A 17,040-nucleotide genomic window follows, 5' to 3' on the forward strand; every position below is an offset into this window, starting at 1 on the left:
GGTACAAGCAAAAAAGAAAATGAAGATAATTTTCAGTGATGAATATTGTGATTCAGTTCAATATAGAGTATACAATTAAGCAAACATGGTTCAAGGTTAAAACAAATGCCAAAAGAACTTCCCTATACCATCAACAATTGCTCTTTCATGTCTTCACTGTAAATGAAAACATTCAGTCTCTGTTCCCCTTCAAATAGGCAAGAAAGGGGGCAGGGGCAGAGCTGTTGCTCCCACCCCTCCCTTCCAGATCACCGTCCATCTTTATTCACCCTGACATGCTCTTTACGTTTTGAAATCCTCTTCCGTATGGATGACATGACTGTACTCTTAGAGACTCCTCCCACCTTTCCTCTTTTCCTTCCATCAATCCTTGTTTAAAATTCCATCCCCTGATGAGTGATGATCCTTCTAACAACCTGGCTCAGAATTCTACAAGCTCCTTAGCCTTCACAACTTTGGCCATCCACGAAAACAAACTTGAACCTGAGCTGTGCTCTGCTTTCCAGGGCTGTAAGTCTGAAATTCACTCTCCAATCATAAGTGCCCTTGTGCGGCTCCTATCCCTTCCCTCCCTAAGCTAGTGCTCTACCGTCACTATGGCGCACTCAACCTCTCCCCCTGCTTTCCCAACCCATTAGCAACCTTCTGGCTTCATCTACTTCCCAACTAAGCCAAAGCCCCCCATATCTAACAGCTAAATACCCTCTCCTTCAGCACATTAAATGGCTGTGTTGAACCTTCTCCTTCCAAACGTCCATATCTGTGAATCTCCACACTAAATTCTTTACTTATGCTCCCAGATCCCAAGGACTTTTGAAGAAAGCCAGCAGAGTGAGTTAACTTCACTATAGACACTATACTTAACCTCAGCTGGACTGCCCGGTAATTCTTAAGAATTGTCTTGGATCCCCTATTACACTACCAAGAACCAGAATTACAATTTTCATAAGATTCTTCAATTACCCTCCTTTCCTCTCTAAGTGTCTCTAAACCTTCACCTACTCTCTCCTTCTGTCTTAGAAGCTCCTTTCTCTAGACTAGACTTGATCCTACTGCCTCTATTACTTGTAAGTTCCACTGCCCATCTTACAGTGTTAGCCAGACCCCTTTCTACTGGTTCCTTCCTGTCAAGCTATAAGCATGTTCCTATTCTCATCCTTGAATGTAAAAAAATATTAAAAACTAGCCTTTTCTGGCCAGGTGTGATAGCTCACGCCTATAATCTCAGCACTTTGGGAGGCCAAGGCGGGCGGATCACCTCAGTCAGGCATGGTGGCGGGCGCCTGTAATCCCAGCCACTTGAGAGGCTGAGGCAGAAGAATTGCTTAAACCTGGGAGGCAGAGGTTGCAGTGAGCCAAAAACGCCCAGTTACACTCCGGCCTAGACAACAATATCGAAACTCTGTCTCAAAAAAAAAACAAAAACAAAAACAAAAACAAAACAAAAAAAAACTAGCCTTTCTTTCCTTAATGAGGCCATTTCCTCAAGCTATAATATTACCCATTACCCTTCCGTTTACTGTTAACAGTATAGTTTCTATTCACTGCCTGTCCCTCAATACATTCACTCCCCAGTCCTTTGAACTCTGCCTCCTACTATACACACCTGTTCTCAAAGGTCACCTACAATTTCATGCCAAAATCCAGGGGACTTTTTCTATTCCTTCTTCTCCCTGATCTCTCCAGCACTGGAGTGTGGCCCTTCCTCCATTCCTGCTCTTCTATTCTCTCATGTCCTGACATACCTCTGTCCTCAACTTCTTAAAATTCTTTTCCCCTGACCTAAGAGGCCAATTATCTAATTCACTCTCTAAATTAATCTAAAGACAAATAAATTTTTCCCATCTTCCCCAAACTATCCTCTTCCTAATGTCTATATTTCTGTAAATCGCACTGATATCTCTTTGTCACTCAAGCTCAAAATCTAAAATTCTTTGGCTCTTTTCCTTCCCTCATCAATTCAAGAGTGCTTGGATCTATCTCCACAATACATTTTATATATTAAACTTTCATATCAGTGAAACAGTCCTTCCTTTCTTATAAGGAATTGGATTGTCATAATAGTCTCTGAACTGGTCTTCCTTCACCAAATAACTATACTACCAGAGTCTGATCATGTCACTGCTTTACTGAAACCTACCATGAACAGCCAGGCAGCCCAATGACACCTCTCACTAAGAGATGTGCAGTTCCTTTTGATCAGCCACAATCTGTATTTGTCTGAAACATGGTAACCTCCTGGATGACAGAGACCCTTGTCATCTTAAGAATCAACAACACTAAAGGCATTGTCTTGACCATGGAAGTCATTTAAGAATATTTCTATTCATTCCCTTAACAACAGCTAAAAATAATGTACTTACTTCTTCAGTGACTATTTCATGCAAATCTGGAATGCTGAGATCTGCTTTCACAAAAGGAATCTTGTCCACCTCTTCAGGAAATGGCCGATGTTTCACAGAATATTTAAATCCAACATCATTTTTAGGAACTGGGCGAGGTTCAGGCACAAAAAGCTGTTAAAACAAGTAACATTATGTTTATTACATAGGGTCTAAGACCCATCCATAATGACATGTATTTCCCTGGTCTCTTAGATGCCTGTGTTTCCCTTGGATTACATGTCACAAAAACTCACTGAAATCTGCAAATGCTACAGATAACAGGAAAGGTAAGCAGCCTGTGTCCCTGTATATTCTATTTTTCTAAAACTATTCATCGACTTCTCATAGCCCTCATGACTGAAAAATAGGCTGTGGACCTCTACTGCAACAGATCTGAATCTCCCATATTCGGTGGTAATCCAGTGGGTAAAGCATTTTGGAGCTTTAAGATTCAAACTTTCTTCCCAAGGGGCTCTCACATCATTCCATATAATAAAGTACAAGTCTGGTCTCACTGGGCATCTCTACAAAGTGATTTCAGCAAGAACCTTAGTATGGTTTAAGAGAGTATGGGTAGCAAATCTAGGTCTTCATAGCTCCAAATCCATGCTTTTAATATGTATATGGGTAGACAATGAACCCTGAACAAATTTTAGCTCCTTTCCTGGTCCTCTTCCTCTTCAGTCTTCAGTGCTAACTTACTAGCTTACAAAGTTGCTAACAGAATGTAATCTGCACAACACCCTCAACAGAAAATAGAAGAGTGCTCCTCACTGGGTGATAAGCACATCTAACAGAGACATCTAGGATATTAAATGGCTTTAGGTACATGCTCCAATTTTGTGGTGTCTCTCAAATGCTGGTGAAATATTAAGTCATATTTTTAATTTTTAGTAGCAGAAGTAAAAGCTTACAATGTTATAAGTGAAAAGCGCAGTATACAAAATGACTCAAATTCTATTCAAGTGTTATTGTGTATGAAAAGAAAAAAAATGGGAACGAAATCCACTAAAATATTAGCAGTGGTTATATTCCTCTGGATAGTGAGTACAGGTGATTTAAAATTTCTTCATTATATTCCCAACTTTTCAAGTATTATTCACATAGTTACAAATGTAATAAAGCAAATAAACTGTGCGCCCCCAAAAGCAAAAGATTTCATTAAATTATACATAGCATGCATATATATATATATATATATGTTTTTTTTTTTTAAATAAGGCTGGGTGTGGTGGCTCACATCTGTAATCCTAACACTTTGGGAAGCTGAGGTGAGAAGATCACTTGAAGATAGGAGTTTGGGACCAGCCTGGCAACAAAGCAAGACCCTACCTATACAAAAACTTTTTTAAATGAGCTGGGTGCCATGGCATGTGCCTACAGTCTCAGCTACTCCTGAGGCTGAAGCAAGAGGATCACTGGAGCCCAGGACTTCGAGGATGCAGTGAGCTACAATCATACCACTGCACTCCAGCCTGGGCAACAGAACAAGACCCTGTCTCTTTAAAAAATAAAATAAAAAATATACAGCATATTACCAATTATTATATAAGAACAAATCATAGGCCGGGCGCGGTGGCTCACGCCTGTAATCCCAGCACTTTGGGAGGCCGAGGCGGGTGGATCACGAGGTCAAGAGATCGAGATCATCCTGGTCAACATGGTGAAACCCCGTCTCTACTAAAACTACAAAAAAAAAAAAAAAAATTAGCTGGGCATGGTGGCGCGTGCCTGTAATCCCAGCGACTCAGGAGGCTGAGGCAGGAGAATTGCCTGAACCCAGGAGGCGGAGGTTGTGGTGAGCCGAGATCGCGCCATTGCACTCCAGCCTGGGTAACAAGAGCCAAACTCCGTCTCAAAAAAAAAAAAAAAAAAAAACAAATCATAGAAGTTAATTTGAAACTAAGTCCTATTGCTGGACACATCAAACGTCTCACCAAATATTTCATGTATGGTATATACAGCTAGTGCTCGACTTATGACCACGATTGGTTCAGACAGACCGGTCGTAACACGATTTGGTCGTAAGTTGAGTAGGCTATATACACGTGGAGATGGTAGTGCTGCCGGAAGCTGGTCCGCACTGTCGTACGGCCAGCTGGGCAATGTTTGCGCTGCTAGACGCGGAGCAGTCGTGGCTAGCGATTGTGGTCATAAAGTCAAATGGTCGTAAGTTGCATAGGTCGTAAGTCAATCGATACCTGTATCTAACTTTTATTACATGTAAAATTACATGGAAAAAAACTGGGGCCATTGTCCACACAGCAATTATTCTTAAGTAGATGTCAGAATCTCACCTGGAAAACTTTTTGAAAAGATACCTGCCTTGAAGATGTCTTTAAAGAATAATTGAGTAGATCTGGAATTCTAGGTTACTAGATGGTTCTGTCATGAACCCACTGACAGAGAATCTGGCTAGGGATCAAAAATATTTATTTGATCTACGGTTTTTGTTGGAATGGTATCTAACTTTTAAATTACAAAACACACACACACTTCCCTGTAACTTCTGATGAATACCTTCTGATTTGCTTTTGCTCCTCTGGGTAAAAGACAAAGCTGTTGCGCCCAAGCAAGTCTTCCAGACATCCCCCGGACCAGCACAGTGACAGAGGGGAAAAAATCATCTAGAATAAAATGTGTATATAAAAGTTTTAATTTTAGACAACAACCATTAAAAATAAACTTGATATCAACTGCACAGCTTCTCATAATCAAAGGTCCAACAGTGCTTCCTAAGCTTTGATCCTTTGGGTACCACCTCTGTGGTTTCTGCCATACCCATGTACTCTAAGCACTACTACTTTGTATCAACCACTCTTGGGCATCATTTTTCTAAATGGAAAATCAGGAATTTTGGCATGTTAATTATATAATTTTAAAGCACATGCTTAAAAATACATAATGTTCACTAATGTATCAACTAAGATCATATCACATACCTCCAGTGGTACATGTACACATTTGTGGGAAACACTGACCTAGTAAATACTCCTAACCCCCCAATGTTGGGCACAACTTAAGTGCAGAAAGATAGACCAGGTGTTTGCAGTGTTAGTGTTATACCTGCCCATGCCTTGCAGGCACTACTCCATCTCAGCAGAAGTTCAGGGGTGCAGTGAGGGGGGAGGGTAAAAAAAAACTCAGGATGAACTTCCTGAGTGACCCAGATCCTTCTTTTTATTCTTCTGTCTCAGGTGTGGGAGTCAAACATCTTCAAACTTCTCTATAATTTCTTATTATTATAAACTATTAAAATGTCCTTGTAAATCTATACAATTCCAATTGCTTATATTTTTGGTAAACTTCCTACGCAATGAAATTATTTGGAATGAAAGTAGAAGAGTCTTCAAAAAGCCAGAAAAAGGCCAGGAAGCCTGAAGGGGACATTGGGATTTTGCAGACCCCTCAGCAGATGGCTTGGGGGTAGGAGGCTGGAGGAATCACGAATAGTCACAGGCCAGGAAAGGAAGCCAAGCAAACTCCAGGTATAGGGTAGGGAAGGATGAGATGCCTGTAGAAAGGACTTGGGAGTAGCACTTCTGGAGTTACGCAATAATAAAAGGCACCATTCTTTTTCATATTAATGTCACGGTATCTCACCACAACACAATGGAAATTTATGATGGTATTCTTTCAACTCAAACTACAGGGAAATGTCTCACTTTCACTTTACGGATTTATGAGCTCCTACTCATATAATCAACAAAATTGGCACAGGACTCTGTTCACCTTTACAAAAGGGAAAAAGGCAAATCTTCAATCGCTCAGCAAGTCCTATCACTATGCGACAACAATAATAGAAAGCAACAATACAGGGTTTAGAAAATGTGGGTTTTGGTCCCAAGTAACCCTCGGCAAGTAATATACCCTCTGTGAGCCTGAGCTTTTTCCCTCATAACTAAGGAAACTGTACACCAGGTGATTCCTTGGGTCACTTTATACCCACAAATTCTGTAACCTTCACTTTCCTTCCCCTCTGAGAATATGCTTCTTTTACATAGTGGCTGATGCCAATTACCATCAGAAAAAAAAAACAAAACATACTTTTGAATAGTTTGGGTCCCAGTGATAATCACATACTGTGAGATGGCTTATAACTGAGGGGGAGGGAAAGGAGGAAAACCGTGCATGTTGTGTTAATGGAAAATCACTGAAGAGTTTTCGGTAGGGCACTGGCATGGTCATTTGTAGTTGAGGATGAATACTATGGTGGCAGCAAGTAGGATAGGAGTAGGGTAAACATATGTTGGAACTGACAAGGGGTCTGGGGGTTGGGGAAATCAGAGTAGGTAGGAAACAACTGTGATAATTTAGGTGAGAAATAATAAGGTCCTGCACTTGGAGATGGAAACTTAGAAACGAATTATATAAGGGAGTAACAGGAAGGAGCAAGTAAAGATAACTCCTCAAATTTCTAGCCTGTGTTAAGTAGCACCAACAACTGATATAGAACATGAGGAGTGAGAGGCAGGGGAGTAGAGGGGCAGAATCCAAAGTTCAAGGGGGAAGAAAAAGTGACAAAGATAAAACAATGTATCCCACTAAAATGCCACCTTTTAGAAAACTACAGAGCTAGTTCAGATGTATATAAAGAGCCTTTAAGAGACTCTACTTAATATGTAGATTCTATTTTTTGGCTCCCTATTTTTCAGGTGCTATTGTCCCACACCTAGAAGTCTTTTTGATCTGCTTAGAATCTGTAGTCTGTCCTTCCCTGATCCTAGAAACAGCTTCACGGTACTGGTAACACTGATTTAGAAGTAGAGAAGGCTCAAAGTACTAAAACTTACTCTGCTCATTTCCAAGAGGTTGTTCCAGCATTGCCAGGATGACACTGTTATCCAAGACAAAGTACCGGAAACTATGCTTGTTTATGGTTGGCAGCCTGGAGTATTTAATCAAAGTGGTCTCATTCACAAGACTACAAGGAGAGGCAGGACCACTAGGTGAAGGAAATGCGCCAAGCAACTGCATAATGCTATGGAGAATGGAAAAGATAACAGTTAATTCCCAAAGCAAAATCTTCAGTTTACCTCGTGCATCAATGTGTCCTTCCACTCTTCTGAATTTTAATTGACCACAGCCATGCTTCTTGACAGGTCAGATTTACTCCTTGTGGTGAATGCCATGGCATGCTGTCCAGACTCTCCCCTCCAAGATTAAAAGATTACCCCAGATGCATATTTGTATGTCTTTATTTCAGACATTTATCTGCCTTTCCAGTCTGGTCAATATCCAGAAAAGAAAATACAGTTAGGCTGGTATAATATGATCTCAGTGACCTTACCAACAACCTATTTGATATCTTAGAATCTTCGGTGGAACACAACAAACTCATATTCCATATGCTTTATAACAACATCTCTGTCCCATTTTAGAAAACCAAAGCCATATTTTCTCATTATTGATCTCCTGGTGTTTCTCCTATTTTCTGCAAACCATGAGAGGCCTGAACTTAATGCCAAGTTCTCCTGGTCCCTGTAGTTCTTACACAGTCTTCCTTTAGAGACAGAGGAAATGGAGAAAAAAAATAATCTGTTGAGCAATGTTGCTTTCTATTGTTAGATATCTTTGGGTTCAAGCTTTAGAGTGAAAGAGGAAAGGCCACTCAAGCTGAGAGTTGAGATGATAAATGTGGTGTTGTGGAATACTGGTTTTCCAAATGAGATGCATATGAAGGGTCAGGTGATATCAGAACCACAAGATAAAATCTTTGTTTTAATTGTAAGATACTTTCTTTCTGTGCAAGATAGTCTTCTTTCTTACGAAGATAATCTTTCTTCATTATAAAATGGGAATAATGGTACCTATCTCATAGGATTGTTACGTGATATAATATCATAACATCACAACAATTCACATAATATAACAATCCTATGAGATAAGTACCACTATTATTCCCATATACCATTATTATTCCCATTTCGCATTATATGAAATGTTATTTCATACAATACATGAACTTGTAGATAGATTTAAAAATCTCTGTGGACCTGAAGGAAATCCTCTGACAATGTGCTTTGTGAGTCTATCTGTTCAATATTTTTATTAATGTATTTAGAACACACAGGATATGCTCATTAAATGTGCAGCTGACCAAAAGCTGAGTTGCAGAGATAATATACCATAGTAAGAGTTGAGATCCAAAAGAATCTTAAAAGATTAAAAATAATGAGGCAAATCTTAGATGAAGAAATTTCAGGTTTAAATGTAAAGTTCTGTGCATTGCATTCAAACACTCCCAAATAAGTACAGGATGAGAAAAACAGATGAAAGGTAAACGTGCAAAAAAAAAAAAAAAAAAACTCAAGAATTTTAGCTGATTTAATGCAAATCACCAAGTTCTCAAAAATGCAATGCAGTCTGAATACATTTTAATGAAAACATAATATTATACAGAGTTTAAAGATCATAAAATCACATCTAGAACATTGTACTCAGCCGGGTTTGGATGGCTCACACCTGTAATCCCAGCACTTTGGGAGGCTGAGGCGAGAGTTCTGCTTGAGCTCAGGAGTTTGAGACCAGCCTAGGCAACACAAGGAGGCCTCGTTTCTATTTCTTTAAAAAAAATATGGCTGGACACAGTGGCTCTCACCTGTGATCCCAGCACTTCAGAAGGCTGAGGCAGGTGGATCACCTGAGGTCAGGAGTTCAAGACCAGCCTGGCCAAAATGGAGAAACCCCGTCTACTAAAAATACAAAAATTAGCCAGGCATGGGTGGCACGTGCCTGCAGTCCCAGGTACTCAGAAGGCTGAGGCAAGAGAATAGCTTGAACCTGGGAGGCGGCAGTTGCAGTGAGCCAAGATCATGCCATTGCACTCCAGCCTGGGAGACAGAGTGAGACTCCGCCTCAAGAAAAAAAAAAATAATAATAAGAGCATTATACTCTGTAAACCACCTGTAAGAGATGAACAGTCAAACCTATGCCAGCTGAGAATAACCAGGATGATAAAGGGACTTGAATCTTTGTAATATTAAAAAAAGAAAAACTGAAGATAATGGCAGAAATGAACCAGAGAGAACATGAGCACTGCTTTTGGATACTGCTACTGCCTGGACAAAAAGGATTTAATGATCAAAAGTATGAATGAGAACCAATGCATAGAAATGAGAGAGATTTTAGCTCAATGTAAAGTTTCAAGTTTTTAACAATTAAAATGAAATGGGCAACCTTGAGGGTTAGAAAATCCCCATACTAGAGGCTAAATAATTTGTTAAACATGTCTTAAAGGTGACAGGCAAAGGGGCTGCTGAAATGACTTCCAAGAGCCCTAATTCTGAATTTGTATTAGTACACACAGGGGAAAAAACCTAACCAGCTAATCTGTACTCCATAATTTTCTAGTATGTGCTCAGCACTGTGTTGGCAAAACAGGCAAATGTGCTTTCTACCCAGACCAGGAAGTCAACACTAGCATGCAACACATGTAACCAGGTACAATCATGACAGTATAGAACTCCTTGCTGTGCGGAAGGGTCAGACAGAATGAGCACAGAAGTGAAGAAAAGAGTCATCTTCAGAAGCAGAAAAACCAAAGGCCCCATGGAGGTAACTAGGTTTGCTCTAGGCACTAAATAATGGAAGATATAGCCAAAGGGAGAAAAGAGAGGTCCTGAAACCCAGGGGAAGAGCATAAGCAGGTATAAGCATGGCCAGTTCACAGCCACAGTGGTCTGTCAGGCCTGACAATGGCAGAAGGAACAAGCTGCAAAGCAGTGGTGGAAAAGATCAGATGGTACCCTTGAAAACCAAATGGAGGAGTTTAGACAACAAGGCAGGAAACAGATCTATTCAAGGTTTTAAATCATTCAAGCAGCAGGATCAAAACTGTGCTTAAGGATGATGAGTTTTGCAATAGACTACAAGATGAACAAGAAGGGCTAAGAGATTAAAAATGGGCAATCGGACAAGAAGTGAGGAGGGCCTGGACTAGGATGCCATCCAGGTTGGAGGGGATGGAGGAAATACTTTACAAAAATAAATTCTGTTGGACTCAGTCACTGGCTTCACATGGGGAATAAAAGAAAGATAAATTAGAGAAACAGCCAAAGTTCCGTGTTTACATAACCGGGAAACAGCAATGATACTGAAATAAAGCAGCAATTTTGAGAGAACAGAGAAATCTTGTTAGGGACATGTTTCATGATGTCAGTTTAGACTGAAAACTGGAGATACCATTTGCAGAGTTGCCAGCAGAGACAAGACAACTGAAGAGAAACAGATGAGTCATCTAGCTTACTGGCAAGGTTGTGAAGAAGCATCCCAAGACTCTACTCGCCCTGAGCACATAACCGATCCTCACGGCCAGTCATGCTCTCATAAAAACCCCATCCAGGCTAGGATGGAGCAAACTTATTTTTGTATAATAGAGTTTCTAGTGAAAAATGTCCTCTCCTTTCTCTCCATATCCTTCTTACTTTTCAAGGCACACATCAAGTTTTAGTTCTATGACACTTTTTTTTTTTAGACGAAGTCTTGCTCTGTTTCCAGGATGGAGTGAAGTGGTGCTATCTCGGCTCACTGCAACCTCTGCGTCCTGGGTTCAAGCAATACTCCTGCCTCAGCCTCCTAAGTAGCTGGGACTACAGGTGAGCGCCACCACGCCCAGCTAATTTTTGTATTTTTAGTAGAGACAGGGTTTCACCATATTGGCCAAGATGGTCTCGATCTCTTGACCTCATGATCCACCAGCCTCAGCCTCCCAAAATGTGGGATTACAGGCATGAGCCACTGCGCCCGGCCCCATGACACGTTTAAGGCTACTCTGGCCCACACACAGTCTTCTCTCTGAACTTAGATTACTTCTAGTATTCATCATCAGCATAAGCACATGCTTCAGTAGCTTTATTCACATATATATTTTTTTATTTTCTAGCTATTAGCCAAACCTCCATAAAGTCACTGAAAGTTCAACCTTTGCATAGTGAGCAGGACTAAATGACAGGAAGCACTCTTCCAAAAATTCACTGAATGACTTAAGCCCACAGGAACAGAAACAAATCCAACTTGATTGTGCATGTCCCAAGTAAGCAACCGGCCACTGAACTCACAGAAGATGCTGGGATCTTGGTAAGGGAAGCCTTACACACAAATTTTCAAGTGGTTTTGCCTGCCACTTTATACTAAGACCAAAATGAGCAAGCCCAAGGACTTGACACTCCTCCTTGTTGCTTTTACATTTTCTGAGGCTTCATCCGCACATGTCCTTTCATAAGCCCCATCTTTCCATGTGTACTATGGTTCCACCTAATCTCCACTACCTGTTCCATTCAGTCCACCAACGTGCCTAGGCTGCCTTCCTTCCCTGTTTCCCCTATGCTCACAAGCCAAACACAAACTCTCTCAACTTTCACTGCGACTCTTTTTCAAGGTACCAAACTGTCTTTACCCCTTTACTACACCAAAATGCTCAAAACAGCAGCCTTGGTGCTGCCTTCTTACCCACCCTATAATCTGGCTTGCAGCTCAAACTTAACCCATCCTCTCACAGTCAGGTTCAATGTCATTTTCCCTAAGAATGTTACTCTGACTTCCCGTTATCTGGAAGTATTCATTTCCTCCTTCCAACTCCCCAGCATTTTATTTATATCCCTTCTCTTGGAACACTTATTTTCCACCTAATATTACAGTTATTTGTGTTCATATTTCATCTTCCCTAGCAGACAAGGTGGTAAAGGTAGTGGTGACTAAATCGGATTTATCTTTATGATTCTATTCTCAGTTCTTCAGAGAGTTCATACATCTTGTTGAATTAACCTATACTGTGTAATATAAATGGTATAGCAGAGAACACAGACCACTGAGCTGGAAAGCAGAGCTCATAGTGTAACCACAGAGAGACAGACACCATCTCTGGACTTAGCTACTGAAGTGAAGTGTGCAATAAGTCTCTCCAAGATCCTTTCTAACTGTAACACACACTGACTTGAATTAACATCAAACGGTATAGAAAAAGAAGGACTCAAATTCTCAACCCCAAGTTCCTAGTTTCTTTTGGTCTAAAAAAAAAAAAAAATATATATATATATATAGATAGATAGATAGATAGATAGATAGATAGATAGATAGATTTTCTTTCCATTTTATTTCTGGAGAAAAAGTACCCTAAAGGGGTTGCATCACATAAAGCTGAACAATCGGGAAGGAAATGAAACAATTGGATCACTGCTAACCACATCTAATTCCTAGGCACAATCCCTATGCGGTCACTTCCATACCATGTTAGGGTGGCTTCAGCAGCATCCTTTACCCTCATAGATGCAGGGTTTGGCTCCTTATCTCCTTTGTACTTGACCTCTTGCTCGCTGTGCTTGGACTTACTTCCTGAAATACCCAGTTCCACAATCTCCAGTACTTCCTTAAGGCAGTCCTAAAGGCAGAAAAGGCAGATCCATTTTTGTAACACAACTTTCTCATGAGAAGACAAGGAAATCCATCCAAATGCTAACAGTAGATGCATTTTGGTGGAAGGGCTTCCAGTTTCTTGCTAATTTCTTTAACGGGTGTATATTAACCTCATAGTAATATCATAAACTTTACACCCCCATCCCTCGATTTCTCTTTAAAGAACTCAATTTGGGTGTTTAGAGAGTTAGATAAGTAAATTCAATTCAATTTTCTTGTAAAATTACCAAAGACTGTAAATCAAAGCACAAAGAGATGAAATAGAAATTCAGTGAAACCTGGGCTGGTTTAAGACATGGTATAATATCCAAAGGAAATCTTGTCATTGACATTTTTAGATAATTTCTGGTATTACAACTTCAGAAGCCATAATGAAAATGACTAAGATTTAATCAACAGTATTATTTCTTAAACTACATAAAGGTTTCTACAAATATTCAATGATCTCTCCTTTTATTTGTGCTGTGAATTCCTTATAACACCTGCTTGCCTATAAGGAAGACATTACATGAAACAATGGTAGAGAATGCAGACTAGTTATCTGCGCCCACTTGAGAGTGAAGAAATGAGTATGAAGTAACATTTTTCGATAGAAGCAACCTTTACGGACAAGTTGTGCTCTAGGTTTGCAGCCTGGCAATCAACAGCCCTTCTTTGTTTGGTGAAGGGTGACCAAAGTGCCTACTAGCTATATCCAGGATACCATCCTTTCAAGAAAGAACAGTCTTGATAGTTCAGATAAGTTAGTCAAGGTCCCATCTTTCTAAAGAATTTCTCTATGAGTTAATCTGCAACCAAATATAAGCAAAATGACAGTTTTCAAGTTGTACCCAAAAGGACAAGTGCTCCATTATATCTAACATGTATTTTCAGTTTAAAGTGTACAATACTGTATTTAAATTTAGATATTCTCTTTCAAAAGGCACTTTGCTAGCATACATTGTTTTTACTTAATGGTTTAAAATAAAATAAATTCACCTTTTCATCAAGCATATCAGGGTGCTCTGTCAGCCAGACACAGAGACACTGAAAAGCTGCCACTATCATGGAGTGCAGATCCCTGGAGTGAAGAGGAGCTGGCCGACTACATTGATAAACAATGTAGCTACACACAGAACTGATGGCTCGCTTCCGGTCTCCTGAGTCAACCATCACTTTTACCTGAGCATATTCATTTGGAAAACAAAAACAATCAGCCAGGAATTACTGTACCTATTTCAAAGCATTTGCACTGAAGCTTGACCTATTTGACAATGTGATACACTACAGGAAGCCTTGCTTTTTTATATTATTTATATACAGGATCAGAATATTTCAGATGTAGTATAATACTCTACAAAAAATAGTGGCATTTTTCAAGTCCTGAAACAGTATTTCATTTTAGCATAGTTTTTTCATGCTCTAAAACCCAAACCCATTGTGTATACCTGTTCATCACTGCCAGAGACTGAAAGAACATGGGCACATTTTAAAATCCCTAACCCAGCCTCACAGTGATGCTCTAGGCTCTACACAAAGTTCTGTGTAGCTGCTCAGAGACATAATCATCATACAGGAAAGAGCCCAATATTTCAAGTATACAATTGGTCAATTCTGACATAAGTATGCACCTGTGAACTATCACCACAATCGACAGCGGACATATCTATCACCTCCAGAATCTCCTCATGCACCTTTGTAATCCTTCCTCCCACCCCTTTTTGCCCCTCTCCCTAAGCAACTGCTGATCTGCTGTCACTATAGATTAGCTTGCATTTTCTAGAGTTTATATAAATAAAATCATATAAAATCATACAATATGTACCTTTTTTGTTCTGGTTTCTTTCACTCAGCATAATTATTTTCAGATTTAACTACACTTTTAGTTGTATCAATTGTGCATTCATTTCTATTGCTGAGTAGCAGTCCATTGCATGGATATACCCCAACTTAATCTAGTTACCTATTAATGGACACTGGGTTGTTTCCAGCTTCTGGATATTATAAACACAGCTGCTATAAACATTCATGTAAAAGCTATTTGTATCAATTTATGTTCTCTTGTCTCTTAGGAGTGGAATTATTGGGTCATATGTAGGTGTATGCTTAGCTTTTTAAGGAACAGCCAAGCTGTTTTCCAAAATGGTGGTTCCATTTAACATTCCCATCAACAGCACATCCTCACCAACATTTGGTATGGCTAGTCTTTTATATTTCAGCTATTCTAATAGATTTGTAGTGGTGTCTTATTGTGGTTTTAATTGCATTTCCTTAATAATTAATGATATTGAGTATTTTTTCATGTGCTTATTTGTCATCTGTATAATCATCTTTGATAAAATGTCTGTTCAAATCTTTTGGCCAATTTTTAATTTGGTTGTTTGTTGTATTAGTAAGGGTTTTTGTTGTATTTTGTCTTCTTAAAATATTTTATTAAAGGTCTTTACAAGGCAACATCCAGACTCCAGAGCCAGCTGCCAAGGAGACCCTATTATTCAGTTGGGGCTGGGTAGAGCATGGCTTCCAAACCATCTGTCCTGAGATAGGCATGGTGAATAGTATCTCATCTTTAGGGTCCACGGTGCTCACGTGGTCAGGCAGGGGATTCTTAAGGCCAATCTTACCACTTGGTCCCAGGACACATGATCTTCACTCTGATGCCCAGCACACCTTGTCTGAGAAGCACATGGATGATGGTATCAACATAGTAGCTAATAGGGTCCCTGCTGTGGATCATGAGATCATACTCAAAGTTCATGGATTCAGTTCTCTGTCCTTAAGTTTCCCTGACACCATGACCTCGTAGCCCTTGCCCCACTCTCCACAGCGCAGCACACTACCGAAGGCTCTCCCTACAGAAAACCTAATAGTAGTTTATAGCACAGACTCTGTCTGGGCAATGGCATAGAGAATTCTTTCAGGCCACCTTTTCAGCATAAAGCTTTACTTGACCTCAGGGAAGCCAAACCTCTTCTGAACTACCTCAGCCAATTCACAGATAAAGTGGTTCTTTTCACCAAGAACATTCTGCATTCTGGATGCTAAGGCAGTGATTTCTATTCCGGCTGGCATAACTTGGACCTCAGCTCCAGAGTAGACGCCTTCTGCAAGTTTCTGAGTGAAGAACTTGCTCAGTTTATTTCTGAAGATGCTATCAAACTTCCTCTTCTTAGAAATTTTCACCATATTGCTGCTGTGCACCACCAAAAGGAAAGGCTCTTATTGAGTTTTAAGAGTTCTTTATGTAATCTGAATACAAATCTTTCATCAAACATATGCTTTGTAAACATTTCCTCTCAGTCTGTGATTTGTCACCTCATTCTTTTAACAGTGTTTTCTAAAGAACAGCAGTTTTAAATTTTGAAGTCCAACATATCAGTTTGTTCTTCTATAGCGTAATATCTAAGAAATCTATCCCAAGTTCTCAAAGATATTCTCCTATTTTCTTCTAGAAGTTTTATACTTTAGGCTTTCTATATATTTTTTTATGTAATAGAGATGAAATGTCACTACATTGCCCAGACTGGTCTCGAACTCCTGGGCTTAAGTGCTCCTCCTGCCTCAGCCTCCCAAAATGCAGAGATTATTATAGGCATGAGCTACCATGCCCAGCCAGTTTGAGTTAATTTTTGTTCATAGTGCAAGATATGAATCAAAATTTTTTTTAATGTATATGAATATCCAGTTGTTTTTATAGTACCTCTGGTTGAAAAGACTGTCCTTTCTCCTTTGAATTACCTTTGCACCTTTATCAAAAATCAGATGACCACTTATGTATGGATATACTATTCTCTTCCACTGATCAATTTGTCCAACCCTATGCCAATACCAGGCTATTCTGATTACTGTAGCTTTATAGTAAATCACAAAATCAGCTAGTAAAAAAGATTTTAGAAATCTTTTTTAATGATTTGCCCTTTATGACTTGTAGGTCCAGAGCAGTGCTCCATCTAGGGCTAATTATTCCTTACTACTGAGTGTACTAAAGGTCACAGGAAATAGTTCCTTACTCTCAAAGACAGTGTGCTCCTGTATGTCTCATAAATGGCTGTTTTTATTTTCTGTGCCCGTAACTGCTTCTTGCAAAATTATGATGCCCATCCTGGAGGATCTTTGAGGTAACCTCTAAGTGGCGATAAAACATCTTAGGTTTCGCCGGGCGCGGTGGCTCAAGCCTGTAATCCCAGCACTTTGGGAGGCCGAGGTGGGTGGATCACGAGGTCAAGAGATCGAGACCATCCTGGTCAACGCGGTGAAACCCCGT

General features: G+C 39.9%; 1 protein-coding gene across 12 annotated transcripts in view; it reads right to left on the minus strand.

The window, feature by feature from the left end:
- The window catches only part of RALGAPB (Ral GTPase activating protein non-catalytic subunit beta), a 101,845-nt gene that overhangs the window by 24,706 nt on the left and 60,099 nt on the right, over nucleotides 1–17,040 (minus strand). For all 12 annotated transcript variants that reach the window (XM_032294962.1, XM_032294963.1, XM_032294961.1 and 9 more), the window contains 5 exons: nucleotides 13,776–13,958; nucleotides 12,611–12,762; nucleotides 7,178–7,365; nucleotides 4,905–5,011; nucleotides 2,364–2,516 (listed from right to left, as the gene is read on the minus strand). In XM_032294962.1, the coding sequence (XP_032150853.1) occupies nucleotides 2,364–2,516; nucleotides 4,905–5,011; nucleotides 7,178–7,365; nucleotides 12,611–12,762; nucleotides 13,776–13,958 (783 nt within the window). The remainder of the gene's footprint in view (nucleotides 1–2,363; nucleotides 2,517–4,904; nucleotides 5,012–7,177; nucleotides 7,366–12,610; nucleotides 12,763–13,775; nucleotides 13,959–17,040) is intronic.

This window comes from Sapajus apella, unplaced genomic scaffold (genome assembly GCF_009761245.1).
Source record: "Sapajus apella isolate SASKATOON/1434 unplaced genomic scaffold, GSC_monkey_1.0 scaffold33, whole genome shotgun sequence".
NCBI classification, from domain to species: Eukaryota; Metazoa; Chordata; class Mammalia; order Primates; family Cebidae; genus Sapajus; species Sapajus apella.